This window comes from Coturnix japonica, unplaced genomic scaffold (assembly GCF_054131305.1).
Source record: "Coturnix japonica strain WE unplaced genomic scaffold, WE-NBRP24 Scf048, whole genome shotgun sequence".
In the NCBI taxonomy this organism is placed as follows: Eukaryota; Metazoa; Chordata; class Aves; order Galliformes; family Phasianidae; genus Coturnix; species Coturnix japonica.
Genome location: NW_028188951.1, coordinates 297,394 through 319,955, shown reverse-complemented (window position 1 = coordinate 319,955; position 22,562 = coordinate 297,394). Strand labels below are relative to the sequence as shown.

At 43.4% G+C, this 22,562-nt stretch overlaps 1 protein-coding gene across 1 annotated transcript in view; it reads right to left on the bottom strand.

The window, feature by feature from the left end:
* Positions 1–1,627: 1,627 nt before the first annotated feature.
* The window catches only part of ADAMTS2 (ADAM metallopeptidase with thrombospondin type 1 motif 2), a 172,254-nt gene continuing 151,319 nt past the window's right edge, over positions 1,628–22,562 (bottom strand). The window contains exons 12-22 of the mRNA XM_015875604.3: positions 21,134–21,309; positions 18,873–19,006; positions 17,948–18,071; positions 17,352–17,432; positions 16,017–16,180; positions 14,706–14,865; positions 14,078–14,210; positions 11,109–11,316; positions 10,635–10,764; positions 10,066–10,155; positions 1,628–6,229 (exon numbers count right to left, since the gene is read on the bottom strand). Of these exons, the coding sequence (XP_015731090.3) occupies positions 5,763–6,229; positions 10,066–10,155; positions 10,635–10,764; positions 11,109–11,316; positions 14,078–14,210; positions 14,706–14,865; positions 16,017–16,180; positions 17,352–17,432; positions 17,948–18,071; positions 18,873–19,006; positions 21,134–21,309 (1,867 nt within the window). The 3' untranslated portion in view covers positions 1,628–5,762. The remainder of the gene's footprint in view (positions 6,230–10,065; positions 10,156–10,634; positions 10,765–11,108; positions 11,317–14,077; positions 14,211–14,705; positions 14,866–16,016; positions 16,181–17,351; positions 17,433–17,947; positions 18,072–18,872; positions 19,007–21,133; positions 21,310–22,562) is intronic.

Genomic DNA, 22,562 nt, shown 5'->3' with positions numbered 1-22,562 from the left:
GCATTTCTACCTCATGCCCGGCTGTGGTTCACCTGCCCAGCACAGAGCTCAGTGCCACTGTGCACACCTGGGTGCAGTGCCCAACCTCCTTAATGTGCTTTGGAGGTTTTGAGAGTGCAAACTCCCCCTGGAAATCCAGCACAGTTTTATAGCATTCCAGTTCTGCATAACATGGCCTTGTACCTTTGTATGTATGTGTTTTTATGTGTAAATTTTAGACATGTATCTCCATAAGGTGTCAGTTCTTTCTCCCAAAGCTAACAGAGCAGGGCAGCTGTTCCTACATGGACTGTGAGGTGTCTCCTCTGCACATCGTCAGACACAAAAGGCAGAGTCTGCACAGATGCTGAGATCCCTTTTTGCACTGTGGTGCGCAGTCTGGACATGGAGCTCATAGTTTGCTTTTTGTGTGCCCGTCACACATGCCGGGTTTGCCTTTGTGCAGCCAGATGTGGCTTTGTGCTCAGAAATAGACAATGCACTGGTATTTGTGGGTGCTGGGGGAGCAGGATCCTGAAAGGACATTGTCCATGTAAACAAGGCAGAGAATACTCCCATCAGCATCTTTTAGGATAACAGTTAGTGAAACGATGCTCTGTGACTTTGAAACCTTCAGGGCACAGAGCAGCTCCAAGGCTCCTGCTGGGAAATGCTGCAGGCCTCGTGCTGGTGTCACTGGGCTCCTGTTTGGGTCCCAGGTGCTTCTCGTGACTCAGAACTGGCACAGAGGGGCTCAGAAGTTGGCACAGGGCAGGACAGGAAGAGGAGGCTTCTTGTAATTGTCAGGTTTGGGCATGGGTGACACAGAGAGGAAGACTGCAGAAGGGTGCTGTGCAGGGGACCCACTGGGTGCCTCGTGTTTGGGCTGTGGCTCTCCAAACCTTGGGGTTGCTATTAAAATAATTAAAGTCTACCTTCTTCTAGAGGAAGCTCATTTTTACACACCTTTTTTCAAACTAACAGCTACCTGTGAGCAATATTCCTGCATCCAAACCCAATTAAATATAACACTTGCCACAGTCGTACATTAGATGCTATATGAATTGTCACATGAAATGAAATCCGTGTTTTGTCTGGTCTGCTCTTTTACCAGAACATTTAAATAAATAAAATGCCTTTTCACCTGGTTATGGATGCTGGGCTTCAGTGCACTGCATGGTGCTAACAGGATAATCAAGGCAAGTAGGGATCTTTCAAATCCTCGAGCAATGAAGTTCAATTAGATGGAAGGGATTCAATTACACTTAAAAGAAACCTGGCTACGAGCACGCAGGATAGGGCAGGAAGGTTCATGCAAAAGCACTTCATGGAAGGGAGTAATTATTTTATCAACAGGACTTGCAAAGCAAAATTGGCTCATCAGTCCCAAGTGGAAGTCTGGGTAACTGCGGTTAAGAAGATGATACATGGACCAGAATGGATGTCAGCAGTATGCAAAGGATGAGAGCCTCAAGCAGCTATAAGTATGTTTGATTGATTTCCATGCAGTTTTGGGCTTCATAATATTCATCAAGGTAAAGTCTTACAAACTGAATCACTTTTGGGTCTAAAGATGCTGTTTCTTCCTCCCCAGCATCTTTGCACAATGTAACTTCAGTAACAAAAAGCACAGGGAAAAGTCAAACGCTTTGCAAAAGAACACAGACATCTGCATTTAATAAATTATAAAATTAGAGATTCTAATTTGTATATACACTTTTAATATACAAGAAAAGGCTACTTACTGCAATTTTCTGTTAAGGTATATGTAAGTGAATGGAAGTTGCATACAGATACTCAGATGAACATAGCTAATACTGCATTGTAGGTGAGTAAATACGACATTAAATGTGTTACGTACTAAAATAAAACATAAAACCCTTTGAGTACCAGAAAAGCACCATTCGTACAATTCTCAAAATATCTGAAAGCATTCTATGGAGGTGTTGTGAGATTCTACATACTGAACGGATATACGGATACAAAAAGTGATGCGTTCGTAATAGGTTACAGGAATCTGTAAAGGAACATTGGTGGGAAAATGGCAGTAGATTGGAACCAAAGAAAGCAGAACTGGTTTGAGGTTATTGCTTTGTGTGTGTGTGAGGAGGTGACACTTGGATTTTAAGCTTAAACGAGGAGAAAAACGGTATCTTAGAGAGTTGTGCGCCGTGTGGTTTGGCAAACGGGTATCAGAAATTGTGTTGCTCAAAGGGGGTACATTTGCTGTAGCTCTCAGAGCTCTGAGGCAGTCTGCAGGAATTTACATCGGTTTACTTTACATTTGATCTCTTTAGTTTCTGGGGAATGGGTTAAGTTAAAATACTCATTTGCTCATTGTGTATCAAAACACTGTACTCGGGCAACAGAATGGTGGAAGGTGTCATAAGCTGATGATGCTCTTTCCCAGTCACAGCATTATGGAAAAGAGGAGGCAGTTGTCAAAGTTCAACCAACCAATAAATGACCAAAATTTCCACTGTGTGACAAGGAACCAGTCCCAGGTTACCCAACCTACTGGCACCTGCTGCTTTTTCTTTCTCAAAAGAGCTCTGAGCTTTGCTTTCCAGTACAAGTGTGGTACGTGTTCTTAGGAAACTGCCATCATAGGGAACTGCTGAAAAACATCTTCAGAGATGTGCACGCCAGCTTCAAATGAGGGCATCTTTCCCAGTATGGAGATTTTTTTCCTTCTCTTTCCGCTGGTGCTCCTGCTCCAGGAGATGGGCCAGCCTGTGTCTGGGCAATCTAGACTGAAGCTGCTCCTACAAAGGTCAGTTCAGCATTCCCCAAATAGCAGCTAGACAATTCATTTTCTAGAATTATTGAACAGAATTACAAATAGCAAGGAATAAAAAAGTGAGATTGAAAGAAGAGCAAGACCTTCCTGCATGCAGGTGGCAATGGGCACTGTGTGGAGTCCCAGCGAGCAGCAGGTGGAGCACAGCACTGCACCAGCTTTCTGGGAAGCTGCTCCCCATCCAAAGCACAGCCAAAGCTTCCACTTTATCTGCAAAATTGCCCCTGGAAGAACAGAACTGAACAGAAAAGAGAACAGAAAGGCAAAGCAGTCAAGTTCCTGAATTTGAATCATCTTTCTAAGTCCTCGGTGCCTTTGCAGAAAAGTCACCTGAATTGCACCAAGTAAATTCCTGCCCTGCTTGCTACTGGGATGCAACTGGAAAGCCCTTTGGAGGGAGGAGGCTTCTTGTAAGGCAGCATCTGAGCTGTGGGTGCTTCCCAATGTGACATATCGTCACACTGCCTGGCTGACTATGCCTATTCCTGATGCTAAGGAAGACCAGAAGCTATGAGGTGCATTACCTCAGGCTTTTGTAGGCTGGCAACATGGATCTCCACAAAATCACAGAGAAAAAAACAGGCCCCAAGCAGGGAGCAAACTCCTCCCTCCCCCCTCCTGCATAAGTCCAAGCCCCAACGCTTCTCCATCCTTGGGTCTGATAGGACTCTTTCCAAAGCTTATCGTATGCTTGGATGTGCTTCTAGGCTATGACAAAGCCTGGGTTTGTTGTTGTTTTGTTTTGAATCTTCCATGGACCTAAAAGCAGGATAACAACACAAAGGGGAAGAGATGAGTTCAACTGTATCTGTGTAAAGGAAATTTGAAATGTGAGAAATACTCACTATGGCTTCCAGCCATCAGCCCAACTACGGTGTGCTCCTCCTGGGCACATGGCAGGAAGGATCACATCAGCCCTGCTGTGCTTCCCAGCTGTTGTGTCCTTCTGTGTAACTCTCACCTCTGCACCACCTGAGCTGCTCTTCAGCACTCACCTGAGTGCACCAACAGTTCTCATATGAAAGGACTCAATGTTACACCTGCTGAAAACTTCCCTTCTGTACTTCGGATCCTTCCACCAGGCTCTTTTCCTAAATCAGCCTCTCGGTTTTCTAAGGCTCCTGCTGACAATCGGTGATGCAAAAACTGCTTTTTCTTGACTCTTTTCCAGCACATTCAACCATGGTGGTTGGATGCAGGAGGGCTGCCCCAGGCAGGGCTGCAACATGTGCAGTGACTCTGAAGTTCTTCAGCAGCAGTAGAGCTGTTGGAAATCTGATGTGTCCGATGTCCACGTGGCTGTGTAGAGGCTTAGAGCTTCCTTTGCTTCAAACCTTGAGCAGCTGCAGTTGCTGTGATAGCTGGAGGATGAGGTCTTATTCTCAGACTGGAAAATCTGAAGCAGGGCAGATTGGTAAAAGAAGGATTTGGGGGAAGCTGGGGCTCTGCGGGAGGCTGGCCAGCAAATAGGAAATGAAGGGAAGAGCTAGGGGATATAAGAAAAGCCGAGCTGCCCCCTGCAGAGGGAAGGGCAGCAGTGCATGCTGCTGTTACCAGGAGAGCCCAGGGCTGGGGAGAAAGGACCATTTCCTCACCTACTTCCACAGACCAGCTAAAACCCGCACCTACTTCTGCACTCCACAGACTCTGCACGGAGCCTTCAGTGCCTGATTTCATTCCTTGCTACACTGTCGGGATGGCAGAAATAATTCTGACGTTAGATGGCTTGCACTGATCTCCCCACCACCCAGAGCAATCCCAAAACCAAACAACTGATCTGAATTTGTCTCCTGATCTCCAACCAGGAATCTGGAATGACTGATGAAATCTATGATGACCCTGAGGGGAAAGGAAGTACTCAAAGGGTTCCCAGGTTCCACATCTCAACGTTTCCAACAGACACGGTACTGCATACATGTGCATGAACATCTAGATGTAGGGCACAGGGAACAGCTGCTCACTTCTGTGCTAATAAAGCTGTCTGAGGGAAAGGAAGAGAATTAAAAAATTATTTCCTCAAAAATAACCTTGTCCTAAGGGAGAGAAAAAAAAAACAACACCGTGTTTTCCTAGTAAAGCACCGAAGAAAAGGCAACAGGAATCCAGTCATCTTTAACATAAACAGCACGTGGGTAGAAAAAACTCAGGTAACAAAAAAAGCACCAACCAACAAAGATCACTGAGGCTGTTGTGTGATATGAATGGATACCTGTAAACACAAAGACTGGGCTGTCACCAGTCCAAGTTGGCTGGACCTGCCCTAATATAAAACAACTTGCATGTATGTTCAAACTTTTAGGAGAATCCTTTGAAATGTCTATGGAAACATGTAAGCTACTGGTTGCCAGTTTTTAATTTACACATAAATATATGGCTACAGAATTTTCTATATATTTTCTTACACAGCCCTGGTTAGGAAAGCTACGTAAGTACGTGCCCAGCTGCAGCTTTGCTGAAGGCAGCCAAGCGTGGTCTGGCTCGTCCTTAAGCATCTTCCTGAACTGGGGCTGGGTTAGTGCCTGGCTCTACGCAATGCATGGAAGCATCACAGGATTGCTGACCGCCTGCTTGTCAGGATTAAAGGGGTTCTTAACATCTCGGGACCATTTTCCTCCATCCTAAATGTAACTTGCATTACTGCTCCCAGGAAGTTTCATGCAGCCACAGAAGACTTAAAGGAGCCCATAAACAAAAAACCTGCTGACATGGCCTAGGTATTAAGGTTTGTTTGGATTCAGTGAAATGCTGTCATGATATTGCATTAACACTCCACTGTACCCTGGAAACCCAGCCGTCAAAGTGTTCAGATCAGCACTCACAAAACAATCTGTCCTTTCCATTTATAGTAGGCTTTAGACTTTGGCATCTCTGCCATAGCACCACTTTGATTTTTCCCCATTTTCAGTCTCTATGACATGGGCAATACTACAATGATGGTATCATCTCTATAAGAGAAAAACGTTGTTTGTGCCGTATTTCCATTTTAGTTTATTTTTCTGAGAGTCTCTTTTTTCCTTTTCTCAGCAATCAGCTCCTGGATCCTTTGATTCCTCGTCCTTTCGTAAGGTATCCTCCTCTGTGTGATGATGTTGTGCTGTGACACTTCGTTATCCAGCCCATCGATCTTATAGGGCACGTCCACCGCGTTAATTTCAGGGTGCTCGGTGGCATTGGAAGGAGGCACATGGGGTTTGGAAACAGGAGGAGGAGGTTTGGTGGTGGCAGGTTGTGTGGTGGAAACTCCCGTGAGAGGGCTGAGGGTTGTCAGGAGCTCCTCCTCAATAACATTATTCTTATTTGCATTCGAATCTGTTGCATTGCCTTCCTCTGTTATGTTGTTGTAAGTATTACATGACTTGCAGCAGAGCTTATTGTAACCGGGAATTGAACAGTACCGAGAGAGCACTTCCATACGGCAAAACATTGACTTGTCTCCTTGACAATGATCTTCTGAAAGAGAAAAAGGGAACAGATAAATAAAGAGCTTCTTCACATTAATTGGTAAAAGAAACACAGCTGAAGCTTTGGCAGTGGGCTGAGAGTTTGGTATTTAACGTGAGGTGGGAAACAGGCAAATGAGCCTCCTGTCAGCAAAAGCAGACTTGATGCTAAACCTAAAGCCCCACTCGCTTGCAGGGAAGCAAAACCTGATTTGAACTCTGTGCACTGGCTCCATCCACAACACAGACCTGAGTGCTAATTTTTGGCTTTGTATTCTGCAAGTGCTACCCTGAAGACCGATGGCAGCATTGCCTGAGTGTGTCCCATGCTTGAAAAAGAACTGGGGTATTTAGAATAACATTTTCCTCCTCTTCCTAGATAGGAGCTGCCAACAAACTCCAGTGGGATGGAGCCAAGCCAGTCCATTGGCAACTGGGAGACTCGGTAAAAAGCTCTTATTTTTGTGTCTCTGAGTGAAAAATGAAACATAATAAAAGGGAAAGAATGATAATCGACAGGTCCTAAGATGTCAGCAACTACTACCACCATCTGCGTTACATTACAGTACAGGTTTCATGCCAGACCTGCTCCTACTGAACTGCAGGTGGCATGCTGTAGGTTAAGGAGTTAAAGGGAAAGAGATCATACTATTTTATATTAAGACCCCCAATAAAAGTCCACTCAGAGATGTGATTTCTGCTCAGAGGATATGAGGACTGGGTGGGTTGCTAGAGGACAGATGGCAAGGGGTGAGCAGGCTCCACGTCAAGAAAGCTCGCTGTGCTCCATCCTACAGACAAGCTCTGTACCTCCTGTGCCTCAAGGGTGAGGAGATAGAGCCAGGGACTACTGGAACTGCAGGGAAGGAAAATCCCAGCACACAGCCCAGGTGGAAAGAAAGAGGAACCAAAGTGCTCATAGGAGAGGACAGTGCTAAGGAGAAAGCCAGCCAGACCAACGCTTGGCACCATCAATAAGCAAGTATGTTCTCTGTGACCACAGTGCTGAGACATGAAATCTGCTTCTCCCCCTGCTCTTACTGAATCTCTACCAACTCTTACAGTAAAAGATGAGTAACTGCAATTACTTGCCTTTATTCAGAGCACATGTGGTTGCTCAGCACATTTCTGGAACTACCATTTTACCATCCTGCTAGGAGTACTGACTTACCCTGCCAGCAACCTTACAGCAAAGTAGAGAACCAGAGCAGATGCAGAAATACCAAAGTGAACCCCGAAAGTCTAGGCGCCGCCTCTTCACTCATCCTCACTTAACAAAATAGGGCATTATAGGTGTTTAATTGGCAAACATATCAGTCTAAAATAAACTAATAATTATTGCTGCTGCTTTAAAAATTCTACTCCTAACAGAGAAGGATGAAAATACCTTTCTTGTACTGTATTTATACCCCAATTGTTGTGTTTGCTGTAAGAAAAACAACACTCATTCCTATTTTCAAATGCATCAATTCACAGTTTTCAAACACTAAACTGAATAGGGAAAAAAAACTACATCTTGCTTAGGAACCTAAGAATAGCACTTTGTTTTTGGATGCGTTTTCAAACCCGTTGACATCTTTTCAAACATGTTTCCAGCCTTTAAGAACTAGAAGAGCTGCTATGGGCAGGCACAACTCTGCACAAAGGGCTGCACACGCCTGTACAGCTTTACATATAGTATAGGTACTGTGTAGAGTTCCCTTTGAACATTCTGCCTTGTGTCACATCGCTCTCATACAAGCATGCATGAAAGAAATGCACGCAACTGCATTACTCAATATGTTTAGTGACATCTGATAACTTACATAAATAATCTTTGTATCTTATGACTGTTAGAATGAAATTGTCATTCACTGTCCAAACCAGAATATCTGGGTTTGCTGAACTTTTATTTATTTTTACTTGCAGTATGCATGACAGACTGGGAGTATTTCTCCAAAACATCAGTAGGAAAAAAATAAATCAGTTTCACAGTCACTTTGGTACACATTAGTCTCATAAAAAATATTGAAAAGCAAACTGAATTGGCACATCTTTAATATTATGTTAAATACATACAAAACACTAATAAAATATCCCTGATAAACCAAAGTGCATATAGACATAGTGCACAATGCCCAGATACCTTATTGCACCACTCTCTATAGCCATCCATCTCTTGAAACATCACTAAACATTGTCTATTTAAAGGTAACAGTCATGAATATATTTATACAGTTAAACACCAAATTATTTTACATAACAGTATTCAGTGCCAGATACGTGTCTTTGCTTTTTCACCTTGTCATGTAAATTTTTAACATGTTTCAAGAAATTATCATATTAACAGCAAAATTTAAGTATGTGATCACATGATAATGACAAGTTGGAAGTGCTACGCTGTTGAAGATCCAAAGATTCAGAAACGCCACTTTTCTAACGAGCATGATCAATGCAATACGGCAGCAATTTGCTCCACGACTGCAGACTGAAAGTTGATACGCTTCCACTATTATTACTGACTGTCACGAACAGTATTATGAGTTTTGGATTCCAAATCTTCAATACAAACACGGACAATGAAGCAACAATGCCACTTAAATCTCAGTAAGTCAGGTAACAGTCCTGTCTCCATGAAGGTATGGATATGCACTGTGCAAATTAACCTCGGGTTAAATTTACTGCCTCCTAGTAGTTATCATTCAAGTAAAAACCCTCCATATCAACTCAAGATCATCTGTTTATATTTAAAGCTGGATCTGGTAAATTAATGCCATTTACATTTCAACATTAAGGCATTTTTTTCTAAAATTCTTCTAAGCAAAAGAAAAAAGCAATAAAAATTGAGGTAATTCTGTCGTAGTTCACACTGTTATGTTTGCCAGTTGACACGTCTATAGAGCACACACGCACGCGCACACACAGCCGCACCACTCACATCAGACATGCACGTGGTGAAAAAAGACCACAGAAGTAATGAGTATAAATAGCTCCTTGCTGAGCAGCTGGAAATGTCAGAGCCAATGAAGATGTCCTACTGCCTCCCCCAGGCAAACAAAACCAACACCACGCAACCTCCAACATGGACCGTGCCTGTTTCGCTTCATTTTACTTTCTAAAGTGTAAGTAAACAAAACCAGCAAAAATTGCGTGATGGAAAACGTATGCAGCTTTCCATGAGGAAAAAACATGTCAAACCACCAACAGGAGGTCAGCGAGAGCATCACAGCAGCACTCCGGTACCAGCAGAATCCAAGCGCCTGGTTCCAGGGACCAGCACCCACAGGCCACAAACACAAATGTTGGGGAAGGGAATAAAAAAGGAGCAGCAAAGGTGAATAAAGCAATGGCACCACAAAGGAAAATGGAATGGATAAATTCTTTCATTCAACAGGCTACCCTGTCAGAAAACTGAAACTACAGAGTTATGAGATTTAGGGTCTTCGGACAAAGGAGAACTTTAGCACTACAAGGTGTCATTATTGTGATGTGATCACATTCACAATAAGTTCTCAGTTTTGCTATCAAACTGAACATCATGAACCAGTAAGAGCCTTTTTTCACCATCACCAAGCAACAAGCAAACTGATCCCAGCTCCCCTTCAGAGGACTGCAACATACCTTGGAGATCCAACTTCACACATCCAACACTTCAAGACCTCCACCACCAGTGCTACACAAGCTCCAGAGAAGAAAGACACCGAGCACCAAGTGCCTGGTGTGAAAAAAAGATTCAGCCCAAGATTTAAACTTGGCCAAGTCAAGGGAATTTTCCGCATAGAGAGAAGAAAAGAGCAAAAGGCAAAGTCCACATTCGATGTGGCATGCATTTAAGGGCAAAGGCAGAGTTATAAATGGGTCTTTTACTTGAAGATATTTTCTGGATAGGGTAGTCTGGATCAGGTCTCGACAGCCATTGTATCATGTAGGTTTTCTTTGAAGGATCAGAAATGTTTCCTAGAACAGAGGAAAAAAAGATACAACACAGTATATATTAGCACTAAGTAGCTGACCTGTCACAGGCCGATAAACTAGGAGGCTCAGGTAGCAAAGGAGCTAAAGGATGATGGCCGGGCTGTGTGGTTTGGGGCAGGGGGTTGTTCTTTCAGTTTGCTCAACTTGTGCCTAATACCTGACAATGAACACAGATTGCAGCCCAAAGGACAGTATTCCAGCAGCACTTCTCACAGCACCATTAACTGCCTCCTAAGATACATCCAGTTTAGTCTAGTTACACCGTCTACTTAAAACCTGTGTAGTGGAGATCGTAATTGGCTGCTTAGTCCTTAATCAAGAGCTACCTCAATGAATACATCAGGAACAAGGAAAAATGAATTATTTACTAACAGGGGCATACAAAGCAATCTCACAGCTGTCATTTACAAACAGCAGAAAAAGCTGAGAAAGCAGAAAAGCCAGAGAAGTCAAGTGCTTACTTGGACATGGAGGTAGTCTGCAAATCCTTACGTTCTCTGGTTTAGCTTCTTTGCAAAGGCCAATGTTGTTGTCCCTGGTTCGGCACAGGACTGGGCGATCCTGAGTGCCATTGCCACAGCTGACGGAGCACTGAAAGGATGTGCATCAGGTTAGACCCCAATTCAGCCTTTCAAAACAACGGATTAGAAGTTATTTTTTAAATTTTAAGCCACTGCACCTGATTTGAGTCAATGTGACGCGTTGTTCGAACCAGCACAGTACGTTCAGTAACTACACAAGAGGGAGTGCCACTGATTTTTGTGGCATGCCACCATGTGGCTTTCTGTGGCATTAGCAGCAGAGGAAGCCATAGACCCTCTGTATAGGCGTTAATTTATCATCTTAAAGCACTTGAATAGAAAGCACAGAAGAAACAACAATTTCCTCTGCTTCAGAAGAAATTAACTGCTTGAGACACCCAAGAAGAGACTGACCTGTGACCAGGGTCCTATTCTCCACTGTGCTGGACAAAGCTCCCTGTTGCAAGGCCTCCTGCCCTCCGGCCGGTCGTTGTTGCAGTACTTGGTGTGAACGGAGCGGTTTGTGTTGTCGTGCAGGGGTTGGATGCATCGCACAGATCGCACCTGGTATCCCGTTTTCCCACAGCTTTTGCTGCAAGGCTCCCATTCTCCTGTAACCCATCTGGGGGAGGGGAAAGAGAACTTTTATACTGCAGTCAAAGCCGTTTAACACCAAACCGTAACAGATTAATTTACCAACTACATTCCATCACCTTGGATTAAATGTTACAGCAGATTAAGCCATCAAATGCCTTGAAAAAATTCATATATGATGGAATTTGCATTTTTTTTTTTTAATGTAAAAGAAGCCTAAATGGTCTCAGATTGAATATAAATGGCCTCCCATACTAAGTCTGAAAATACATTAATCCCATTGGACCGAACTGAAAGAAATGTGTTTTGCTGTACACACAAAACCTTTAACCTCACAATATTTTGCCTTCCTTCCAATCATACAAAATTCTTCTTCCCAAGTACAAATTCAATATTGTTTAATTTCCAGCAGAGAATGGCACAGCCTGTTTTTGGAAAGGAAAAGTAAGGAAGCATTAAAAGAACCCAAAGGAGCCAGAGCTTTGAATTTACCCACTGTGAAATTTCAGCTTTGTAGGACTGAGTCACCAGTTTAAAATATCACATTCATGCTGAAATTAGATCCAACTCGACAAGAGCTTTTTAGCCTTAAGGGCACCTGGTAGAATATTTCTCCAGTTTTGATGTTATATCGGTAAGGCTGGAGTTTGGGCATGGCTACATAGTGCTCTCTAGCAGTAAGTCCTTATCATTTTCCCCTTGTTTCCTTTTCTTGCATACAGTTTTATGTATTATCACTGTAAGATGCTTTACGATTGTGACAGCATGGCAGTCAGACACTACTATAATTATGTCAGATGATCCCTGTGAGCATCTGTAAAATGAAAGCTGAAGTACCACAGTGCAGACAAAGCCTCTGTTGGTTTACCTCTGAGATAAGCATCACTCTTGCTTTGCTTCATTTACTTTCATTTTAAGCAGGCCCCTCCAAGACCGCATGTAACAAATGAGACTGGATTTTTATGACAGAAGCAGCCAACCCAAGGGTGCTGCTGAGCCCCCAGCTCCTGGCAATGACACGAGCTGCACACCAGCCATCCTATGCTGGCTTCCCATAGGGACCCATGGGAGGGAATGCCAGCATCAGAAATGTCTGATTTGGAGAAAGGAGTTCAATAATCATTTATCAATTCAGACACTGGAAAACATCACCTATGGTTCACAATGTGGTATAGATGAACAATTCACTGATCATCAAAACGGGCTTAAGAATTACAGCTGCATATTGTCTGGAATTTAGAGAGGAAAAACAAGGACAGAGAGGGACTGGAGGAAATTCAGGAAACAGACTGAAGGCTTTGTTATAATCAAGCAGAGGAAGATGTACAGCATCCTGTAAATATTTACAGAATGCAGATACCCACAAGATGGAAATACTGTTCAATGTAAACAGGATCCATGGGATAAACTTCATTAAAGATGTACATAGTATGGAGAGACATGCTGAGTTTGAAGAGACTGTCCTAAAGAATTCATAAAATCCCAGGTTTATACATATAAAAACAGCACAGGCACAACGAAATGCATGAAATTACCAAGTTAAGCAAAAAAGTGAAGTGGCAATTTAATCCAACTTTCTCCTTGTAACCAACGGAAATTTCACCAGCTGTGGAGGCAGGAGACAGCTGTGAGCCCAAAGCATGAATTCTAAGATGATTTCTGAGTCAAAGATATTTCTTTTTTTCCCATTAGTAGTGAAAAAGCAGCATATTAGTGTGATTCTGCGTGTTGCAGACCTTCCTAAAGTGTCTTAATTGCCTCTCCTGTGTGCGAAATGCTTCAATGCCATTCTGTGGAAACAGGTGACAGAAACATTCAGGAATCCAAGTATAATTTGGGATCCCATCGAGTCTTTGTGGTTCCTGGGTCCAATTATATTTGTATCTGAACTAAGAGTACAGTCCTTTCCAGGGAGACTGAGATACGGTTGTTAGGTCATTACTTCAAGTTCCAAAGAAGCAATGTTAAACCCTGACCCATGCTGAGTTTATGGGGTATAGTTTCTTGGCTTTTCTCCTCTTTAAATCTATTTTGAAAGGAAGTTAGGAAATATTGAGTGATACGTTCTACTTGTTTGCTGTGCTTCCTGGCATCCAGACTGAGTCCCCAGAGGTAAAAGCTGAGATCAACACACTCCTTCCTTGTCGCAGTAGCAACAAGAGGAATACGAATCCCACATATAACAGGACAACCTGCTGCCAGTCAAAAAGCACATGAAATCTGTGAATAAGGATATTCGTAACAACTGCAGGTACACCAGGCGTACCAGTGTACCTTGCAGTAAGAGAACAGACAGAGAAATCAACCAGGGCAAATATTTTTTCCCTGTCTGTGTGTCTGAAAACATGCTGTCAGCTTAAGGAAGATTTGGGCTTGGTGGGATGTATGACATTGGTTTTCTTACGTAGCACTCTATAAATTTGTTCTTACATAATTAATTCTCACTGCATAAAATCAACTGGTATAAACTGAATTTATGTCTATTTTTTATTACCTCAAGATGGCGTGAACACAAACATCTGGATCAAAACTGCCCTTTTCTCTAATCCAATTTATCTCAGAAGAAATAGGAACCAGCAGCCCCAGAAATGGCATTTCTGCTAGCAGAATACTCACAGCCCTGGGTCTCTGCAATGATATGCTGAGGTTTGTAAGAGCCTTTATGTTAAAGCAGCCATGCATCAAGTTGGAAAACAAAGACCAAGCTGAAGCCACCTTCTTTCAGCTGACAAGAGCCAGCTGGGAACAACACCTCCAGCAGCTGCCAGATGGCACCGAGCAATGCTTACATGGGCTGTGAGCACTCCTGGAGGTTGCACACCCTGCGAATGGGCTTCGGCTTCTGGATCAGCTCACAGTAACTCCGATGAACCATCTTGTGGTCCGTCTTCCTCCGGCAGCCGTATTTTGTGAACTGGAAGCCTGTAGAAAGAAACTCCTCTTACTTTAAGGACTGGCAGTTCATGCACAGGACCTGCTAATCACACTGAATAAATGCTTGAATTCATGTTGACTTAGCACCAAGAATAGTTCAACTCCTTTGTCTTTCACTAAGGCTATAATGCAGCAAAACACCACCTGGTTTCAAGCTATGTTAATGGGCTGAAGCCCACCCATCACGCTGGTGGACATCGTTAGGGCCTATATCTGACACCCAAAGCAGGGATCTTCACATTGCAAGGGGCACAGCCCAGGAGGCAGACTCACTGAAGGTCTGGCCCCAGCTCACCTTCAAGTTCAGCACCCCTGTGCCTCCGAGATCCTCACCCAAGTCTTGCACACTTGGACAAGTCTTCCAGTTTAAGTTAGAAATGAGCCATCCCAGATCTTCCCCAAGAGCCATTTCAGTTTTCTCTTAAACAGTTTTGAATGTTTTGGGTTGATATTTTTTAATTTTTATTATTATTATTATTTTACCTCCTCCACAAGGTCTTGAACACTGGGACCACTTCTTCAGAGCCCATTCATACGATACTGAGTCCACTTCCAAAACATTATTGTTATCTACATTCAAGGAATCCTCGTGGATCATGTATTTATAAGTCAGAGATATCTTGGCACCACCATGAGGAATCACCTAGGAAGCAAAACAGATGTAGGGGAAAAAACATTTAAAGACCGATATCGGAAGCTATGTGAAGTGATGTGAAATAGCAACCATCATGGTTCAGATCTAAAAACACCCCCAGAGGGATTTAAACCTTCTAGCTGCACTCAACACATTTTATTTTTTTTTCCCTAATGAAAAAGTATCTCTTTCCTCGTGACACGGAGTTTATAAACTGCATATTAAAGACTGTTGTTGATTTAGACTGCTTTTTCTTGCCAGCACTGGACTGACTTCACAACACTAAATTTTTTCCATATCCCATCATAAAGGAAGGAAATGTTCTCCTAAATCCATGATGGATAGTTCCACTAAAAGAAAAGGCAAATCCAAGTGCACCGATAACAGAAAGAGGTGAAGGAAATTGCTCTGACTTCTGATAGAACATAAATATTCTTATGATATTTCTGGGAATCCTGTAAGGCTGGTTACTCAATCTTGGTAGAAGTATAAATCATTTAGAGGTTTTTGCTATCAATACTGCATCAAGACAAATTCAACAGAAGGTAAATAAGGTGTGAATAGCGGTCCTTTGAAAACAATTTTCATTCCTCCTGTAGTGTTCAGCTGGTACAGACTAACACATCACAGCTGCTTTAAGGGAGGTTCTGGATCAGCCTATTCCTACTTATGGTAGTCATTTGCTATTTAGCAATGAAAAAAAGAATACAGTCACAAGGGTTTTGGAAGCGCAGAACTGGCTGTGCCTTAACAAACTGAGCCTGGCAGTACAAGAATCCTGCACTGGACTTTGCAGGATATATTTTCAAAACATGGACGGGAGGATATGAACTGACAGGAACCATTTTATTTTTAACTAATGCTCCCATGACAGATACATTAAGTGGGCTGGAGAGCCTTTACACAGGGACCATTTTCTTGGCTAGCTGAAGGAAATAATCAGGAGAAATGACTGCCCAATACGTTGCTCTGAGTTATAACAATTCAAGTACACAGCGGTGAATTAGAAGTAAGGAATTAAAATACATCTTCTATTGTCTTATAAGTGAAGCAGATGTCTTCTTCTAACTCACAAGAGGAATCTAAAATATATTATAGCACATTATGACTCTGTAATCCTGACACTGAGCTCTGTGGAAGATGGTTTTCATTTGACTTACCAGAATAACTATTCCATTACGCAGAGGCCCCATGGTCTGCACGGTTTCTCTATTATCGTCATTCCGATATTCCCACTCCACACCCATGTCAATAAATATTTTAGAGTCTGGCACGTAGTTGTCTTCACTTAAAATGAATCTTCCCGTTTCACGATTTTTAATTGCTAGAAACAACATAAGAAATGTGAGTATCGGAGGTTTGCTTCTCACCTCTGGGTCTGTTCTGCTCTAGTCCTGGTGGGAGGAGCAGAAAAGGCCGGGCACAGCAGTGTGCATTTCTCTCTCTTCTCTCACAGGTTTGGAAAAGCTTTCTCAGGTGTTTCACTGAACTGCAGTGCTTTCTTGCTCAGCTCCAGGAACATCAATTGTTCTGATTTTCCTTCTTTTTCGTAGCCTGCCCAGTCAGAAGCAAGGCCAGCACCACCACAGCATGTCTGCCTGTTCTCAGCTGCTTCTCATCCCAATGGCCAAACCCAAGCCAACTTGATGGGCAGCTCGGGGTTCCATGGTTCTCAGCTTTCACACATGGTATTACCACTCCAAGGGGGGAAGCCTACTGGGCTAACCCACAGAGGTCCTTGTTGCAAGAGATAGGGAGGTTCAGGTACAGCTGATGGCTGTCCAGAGACGTTGTTGGTCCCTGGATGTGCTCAGGACCAGGCTGGATGGAGCCCTGACCAGTCCTGATCTGGGATGAAACTGGAAGGACTTTAAGAACCTTTCCAACCCAACTATTCTGTGATCCTATGCAGAACCTTGTCTAGCCCTGTGAGCAATGGTGCACATCCCACAGGACAGGATAGGAGGCATTCACTGGTGAGAAATTCGACCAACTTGCAATGCAATTAGTAGGTCATTTATTGCGAATCCACTTCCAATTAATAACAGCCCAGTACGCACTGCTTCTCATCAATTACACAGCACTGCAAGGAGAGGATTTCCATTAACTCCTAAGCTGTGTGATTGGTTGGGCAGCCTTGTGTCAATGCTGCTAACTGTGGGGCAGGATCTGAAAAAGAGCAAATGTATTCTTTGTTCTTGGATGGAACTGAGAACAACAGGATGAGAAGCACGTTGGAAAATAAAGCAATTCAGCTCCTCTATCAGCAACTTTCACACGTGCAGGGATGTTCTTGTTAGGACTCCAGGGAACACAGAACAGGGAAAGCCAATTGCCAAACAAGTTTCCTAATTTAACATACTTGAAGGAGGTATGTGGCGTGGGAGGGTAGAGGGTAAACAAATGCACAAACATATTGTGAGGCTCCAAGGATAAAAATAAACAGATGAAAAAATGTTCTGACTGCAAATTTGTCCCACTTGCTGCACACTTACCGAGATGGTGACTGGTGGCGTCTGACTCCTGTATAAGTAAATGTCTTGCCCCAACAGGAATCTCAAACATCTTAATGTGTCCTTTATTGTAGTATTTAAAGAGATAATAACTGGTTAGTATACATCAAACAGGAAGAGTCTGGCTTAGGTTTCAAATAAACATTTTCTAAAAGCAGGGTGCATCACAGAAGCTGAACCTAATCCAGCATCGCTGCCACTCCTATTTCTGTGCTGGATGATGAAGTACAGCAGGGATAAAGAGCTCGAGGTCAACAGAAAAATGCCTCATGTGCCATATGCTTCAGACTAAATTGCACTTTGAGTGCCATTCACACCACGCACACTGCGTAGGCTTGCTTGAAGACCTCCTCTATGTAAGTGTGGGCCCTAATATCATCAGACTTGCATAATCAATGGACAACAGCCTTATTTTGAAACCCTAGATATGTCTCAAAGTAAAATGCAGAGAGTTGATTGGATTTGGTGCTGTGAATTATTTGTGATCGCTTTGGTATTTTTCAGGAAACTTCAGGTATCAGGAGACAGCAACTGAAAACACCCTGAATCCCCCAAGACAAAACAGAGAATGAACTGACCTTGTTTCTTTGGTACTCTTGAAAAAGTTCCTTTCACCACTTTGCAGTGGGAATTATCTCCCCCACAAACACCGCACTTATCTTCCTGCTTCGTGGATCCTATGACTCTGTCACACCCAACTTTCTGCACACAAAGGAGAAAAGCAGTCACTTTTACTTATCCAAGCTTCAATTCAAATGAGTCTTCACCTCAGATAGCAAAGCCCAGAACAAACTGCAGTATTTTCCTGGAAGTTCGGTATCCAAACAGATTTTAACACTTGCACTTCCAGTTCTTACATAGTTGTCAGGCAGGTGATTAGATTTTGTTACTGTGCTTCAAAGTCCTCAAGCAAAAGGAAAGCAGCAATATGAAAAAAAAGCTCTTCAGCCTCAGTTTATCCTAAAGCAGAAGGTTAAATTCTGGGAGAATCAAAGCATCGGGGGGAGGGCAGAACCCTCCAGCAACACTTTGCTGAGTCGGAGCCTCCAGCTCTGCTGAAAGATGATCTGAGGCAGATCCCAGCTTGGAAGAACTGCTATTGATTTTTTAAAGACAGCCTGATCAATGATGGGGAGAATGCACATCAGCAGGACCTTAGTGCTGCTTTTCATGGGAGCTACAGCAGGACTATGTTGTGGATTCTGCCCCCACCAAACTTAAGCAGGAAAAGCTTTCATTGAGAGCTAATTGTAATAGTCCTTCTTAAAAACTGTGTGAAATCTTTGTTGTGTAGGTAGGAGCTGTTGGAATTGAGTTACATGCAGTGTGATGGCAACTGTGAATATCACACACAATATTGTGACAATAAGCCTAATGAAATCTCCTTAATACCCAAAGCGTTATTATATCTACTGAAACACGCATTCATGGAGAGAAAACCTCAAGCCACTATTTTCATTGTTCACACAATGCTAAACTCTGAGCCAAGGCATCACAGCTTACCAAGCATTCTCCCCTCACACAGATGCTGTAAGCGTCTTTGTAGGAGCAGCGGGTCCCATCGTGGACCATCCTCTTCATGTACACAACATCCCCTGTTTCCTTGGATTCACAGTACAGGTGGCACCTTTCCTTGGCTGCAAAAGAGAACAGTGCTTGGCCAGCTCTAACGGTTTGTTTGCTGAACTCAACATGATGTGGCACTGTGCTTTTTGAGGCACAGAACAGCAGATGGGCACCTCTATTTGATGGAACAAACACAGATTCTGCTGGTTTAACATAATCAGATCTTAGAGCACTTTCCCCACCATTTAGAACAGTAATGACCCCACAATTATAGGAGTTCAATTAAAATAAATCTTCACATGGCCGTTGCATTCCCCCTTTGTACAGTTCTGTGGCCTCTGCCCTCTTCAAATAAAGTTCTTGTTATTGCTCTTGGTGCCTTCATGGCCACAGGGTATTGGGACATCAGAGACCTTTGCTACTGCTGAGCAACAAAAAAACCACAGTGTCTGGACTATTAAAACAGCTAATTCACTTTCTTCATGCAGCTCCATAATGGAGAAGTCCTAAGTTTAAGACAATTGAAAATCTGACATTAGACCTAATGGATCTGCATATATTAGGAACATCACACTATGCACAAGGCACAGATGTGTACACACACACACCGTGCCTCACCCCATGCAGACCATACATTCATTGCAGCAGATAAAAAGGAAACACCCAAAGGTCTGAGCAGATGCCTGTGGCTCTGCACAAAGCTTTATTCCCTCCATGAGAAGGGGAAATTTGCAGCTGCCATTAATTGGGATTAAGCGCTTCCCCCAGTCTCCACCATAGATAAAGGTACCACATGTGCCTGGCAGAGCTGCTTGTCAAGTGCACGATTTATGTCGCTTCTGAGTCAGGGCTGTGCTATCTACACAAAGGCAGATAGCCTTGCCTTGCCTGCACAAAAGGCAGTTTTAAACACAGCTTTAAACACAAAAGGCGCTATGGCACAGGTATATGGAACCCCAGCAGTGACCAGTGATCAGTGCTCAGATCAGTGAGCCAGCTTCTGACCCAGAAGCCATTGAATTTAATAGGAAATAGCTGATTAGTTTCAGCAGTCTCTGCGGCAGACAGCTCCAGAGGCAAAGAGAAGGTCTGAGCAGAAGCAAAGGACTCTGGGCCGTGGCATTCCTCCCCTTCTCCCTGTGCCAGCAAAACTATTCCATGAAATTGAGCTGCAAAGCTGCATCTGCTGCTCCGAAAATCCCAGATTGCACAAGATGGCATGAGAAGAATGAGGGGACCCTGAGAACTGTTCAGGGAATAAGTCAGACAAATTAATGACAAGGCAGTTGCTGGCAGTATCCTCACTCTGGAACGTGAGAGATTTCACCTAAGGTGACCCTTCCCCTCCCTGAGACCTGTGCTGGGCTGAGTGCAGCCGGGGGACATGGGATGTGTCACCTGTTCCCTGCCCTGCCAGCCCCATCCTCCATGTGAACTGACCTGGTTTAAAAACAGTGAGCAGGCTGCACTGCTTATCAAACAAGCGAGGACTCACTGCCATCTGCCTTCTTGCTTGTTAAAAGCAAGATTTCAGCACAGCAACAGCACGGCAACAATCTTTATGCCCCACACCAATTAGCTGCACTTTTGTTGGCATTTAAAGCAGAAAAGTTAGCAGTAAATTTAACATTTTTGTTCTCGGAGGCCATTTCTGCCAAGATGCCATAGCACCACAGTGATCGTGCTGGTTCTCACCCAGCTCCCATCCAAAGCAGTGCCTGGCCCCAGCAGTGCCCAACAGCATCTGCAGGAAGATGGAAGAACGAAACAAAACTAACACTTTCCTGTGTGTGTTCTTCAAGGAAAACTGCAGCTCAGAGATGCTCCAGGTCACGGCAGGATTTTGGTGTTTAGCAGCTTTTGGTGGATTACAGACCTTTCAAATATTTCCCTAAATCATTCTTTAAACTTCTGGCCTCTGAAGCACCCTGTGGCAATGAATTCCCATTTAATACGTGCTGTGAGGGAAAGTGCTTCCTTCTGTTTGTTTTAAATTTGTTTTAAATCTGCCACCTGATAATTCTATTTGATGTTCTCAGGCTTGTGTTATGAGAAACAGTGAACAATCATTCTGCGTGCAGTGTTTGGTGCCAGAAGTCCCAACCTGGCCATGGCAGTGACCACACCACAGCCCTGTGAGTCCCCAGCTCCAGCACTCCCACAGAGACACCCTGAGCACAAGAAGTAGCACTGCTCACCATCAACATGCTCGTAGGGCAGCCAGTGGTGCTTGGTGTTCTGGTACTCAAAGTACGGATCCCACTGCCTGCACTGCTCCTCTCTGAAATCCTCAAAGTCCTTGGGGCAATCCTGAGTGTTGCAGAGCTGGAACTCATAGCTCGGCCCTACACATGTGCGGCCTCCATTGGCTGGACTGCAGAGGACAGAAAGCAATGGTTAGTTTGGTCATTAACACATGAACTGAATGTCTACCAAACCCTCTGTGACACAATCCCACTCCCAGCCATGTCAATAGGAACTTGATGAGGCCAGTGATGTATTTCCAGTGCTCCCTTCTCACATTTTATCAGGACTTCATCTAGTTTAATGACTGCTCTGGTGTTTGCTTTCTGCTGGGAGGTGTCTCTGGAAAGGTTCCTCTCAATATACGTCATTACAGCTGGGATAAAAGAAGCAACCATCTAAAAACCCGCTGTCACTATTTCTCTCTCACAAAGCAATTTCTGCAAGTTGAGCCTCCAAGCGCTTTGAAATAGAGAACAAAAGTCATCTTCTTGGTGTGGTTCAGGAAAGGAAAGTGCAAACAGGTGCAGCGACTCACTCACATTGCCTCCTAAACCAGCAGCAAACCCAGCCTTTCCTATGTGCAAATGCATTTTACAACTAAAACAGAGCCCGCAAACATAAAGGTCAATTTCATGTTGCCAATGGAATAAAGGCTGAAATTAGAACTGACACATTTTTCCTTAACAGAACAATTTCCATCAGAAAACACGGCTACAGCACCAACACGGTTATCTCCAATACTAAAGTCAGGTTCAATCACTTCATCCTGTCTGAACATGTTCAAAAATCCTATTTGGTGAAATCATTTAATTCTGCCCACTGCTTCCCTTCCTGCTGCCATGACCCTGATATTCTACAATATGGGGATAATCACATATTTAGCATTGTTTGTACATCCTGTCTATATTATATATCATAGCTTCAGTGTTACTGAAATTAAGTCGTTTTACATTATTTTGATGAACCATTTATATGTCATTGGAGCACAACAATTCAACATTCTTAGGATTAACTTTGGGGAGGGTTCTGCTCTCTGGAGCTTTGCTCCAACCTGGAACGAAAACAGCTTGAAGATATCAGCACATTCCGTGTTGTAAGACTGTTTCTGAAGTACTAAAAAAGTTGGATTGAATTAAAAAAACTTATTTTTTAAAATTATTGCCATTATTTCATGCCAGAATAAGGCATACATGGGGCTCTGAAGTATTACCTTTGCAATAACGTAACAGCACTTTCAGGATCTTTTAATGGCACTATCAGCTCAGTGCATGGTAAACTGGCAGATAAAGATGGCTCGTGTCTTGCTAAAGGGCCCAAAGCAGAAATTCTGGCAGTGTGTACTATAGGCGAGATCTAAGCAGCACCACTCAGCAACCTTCA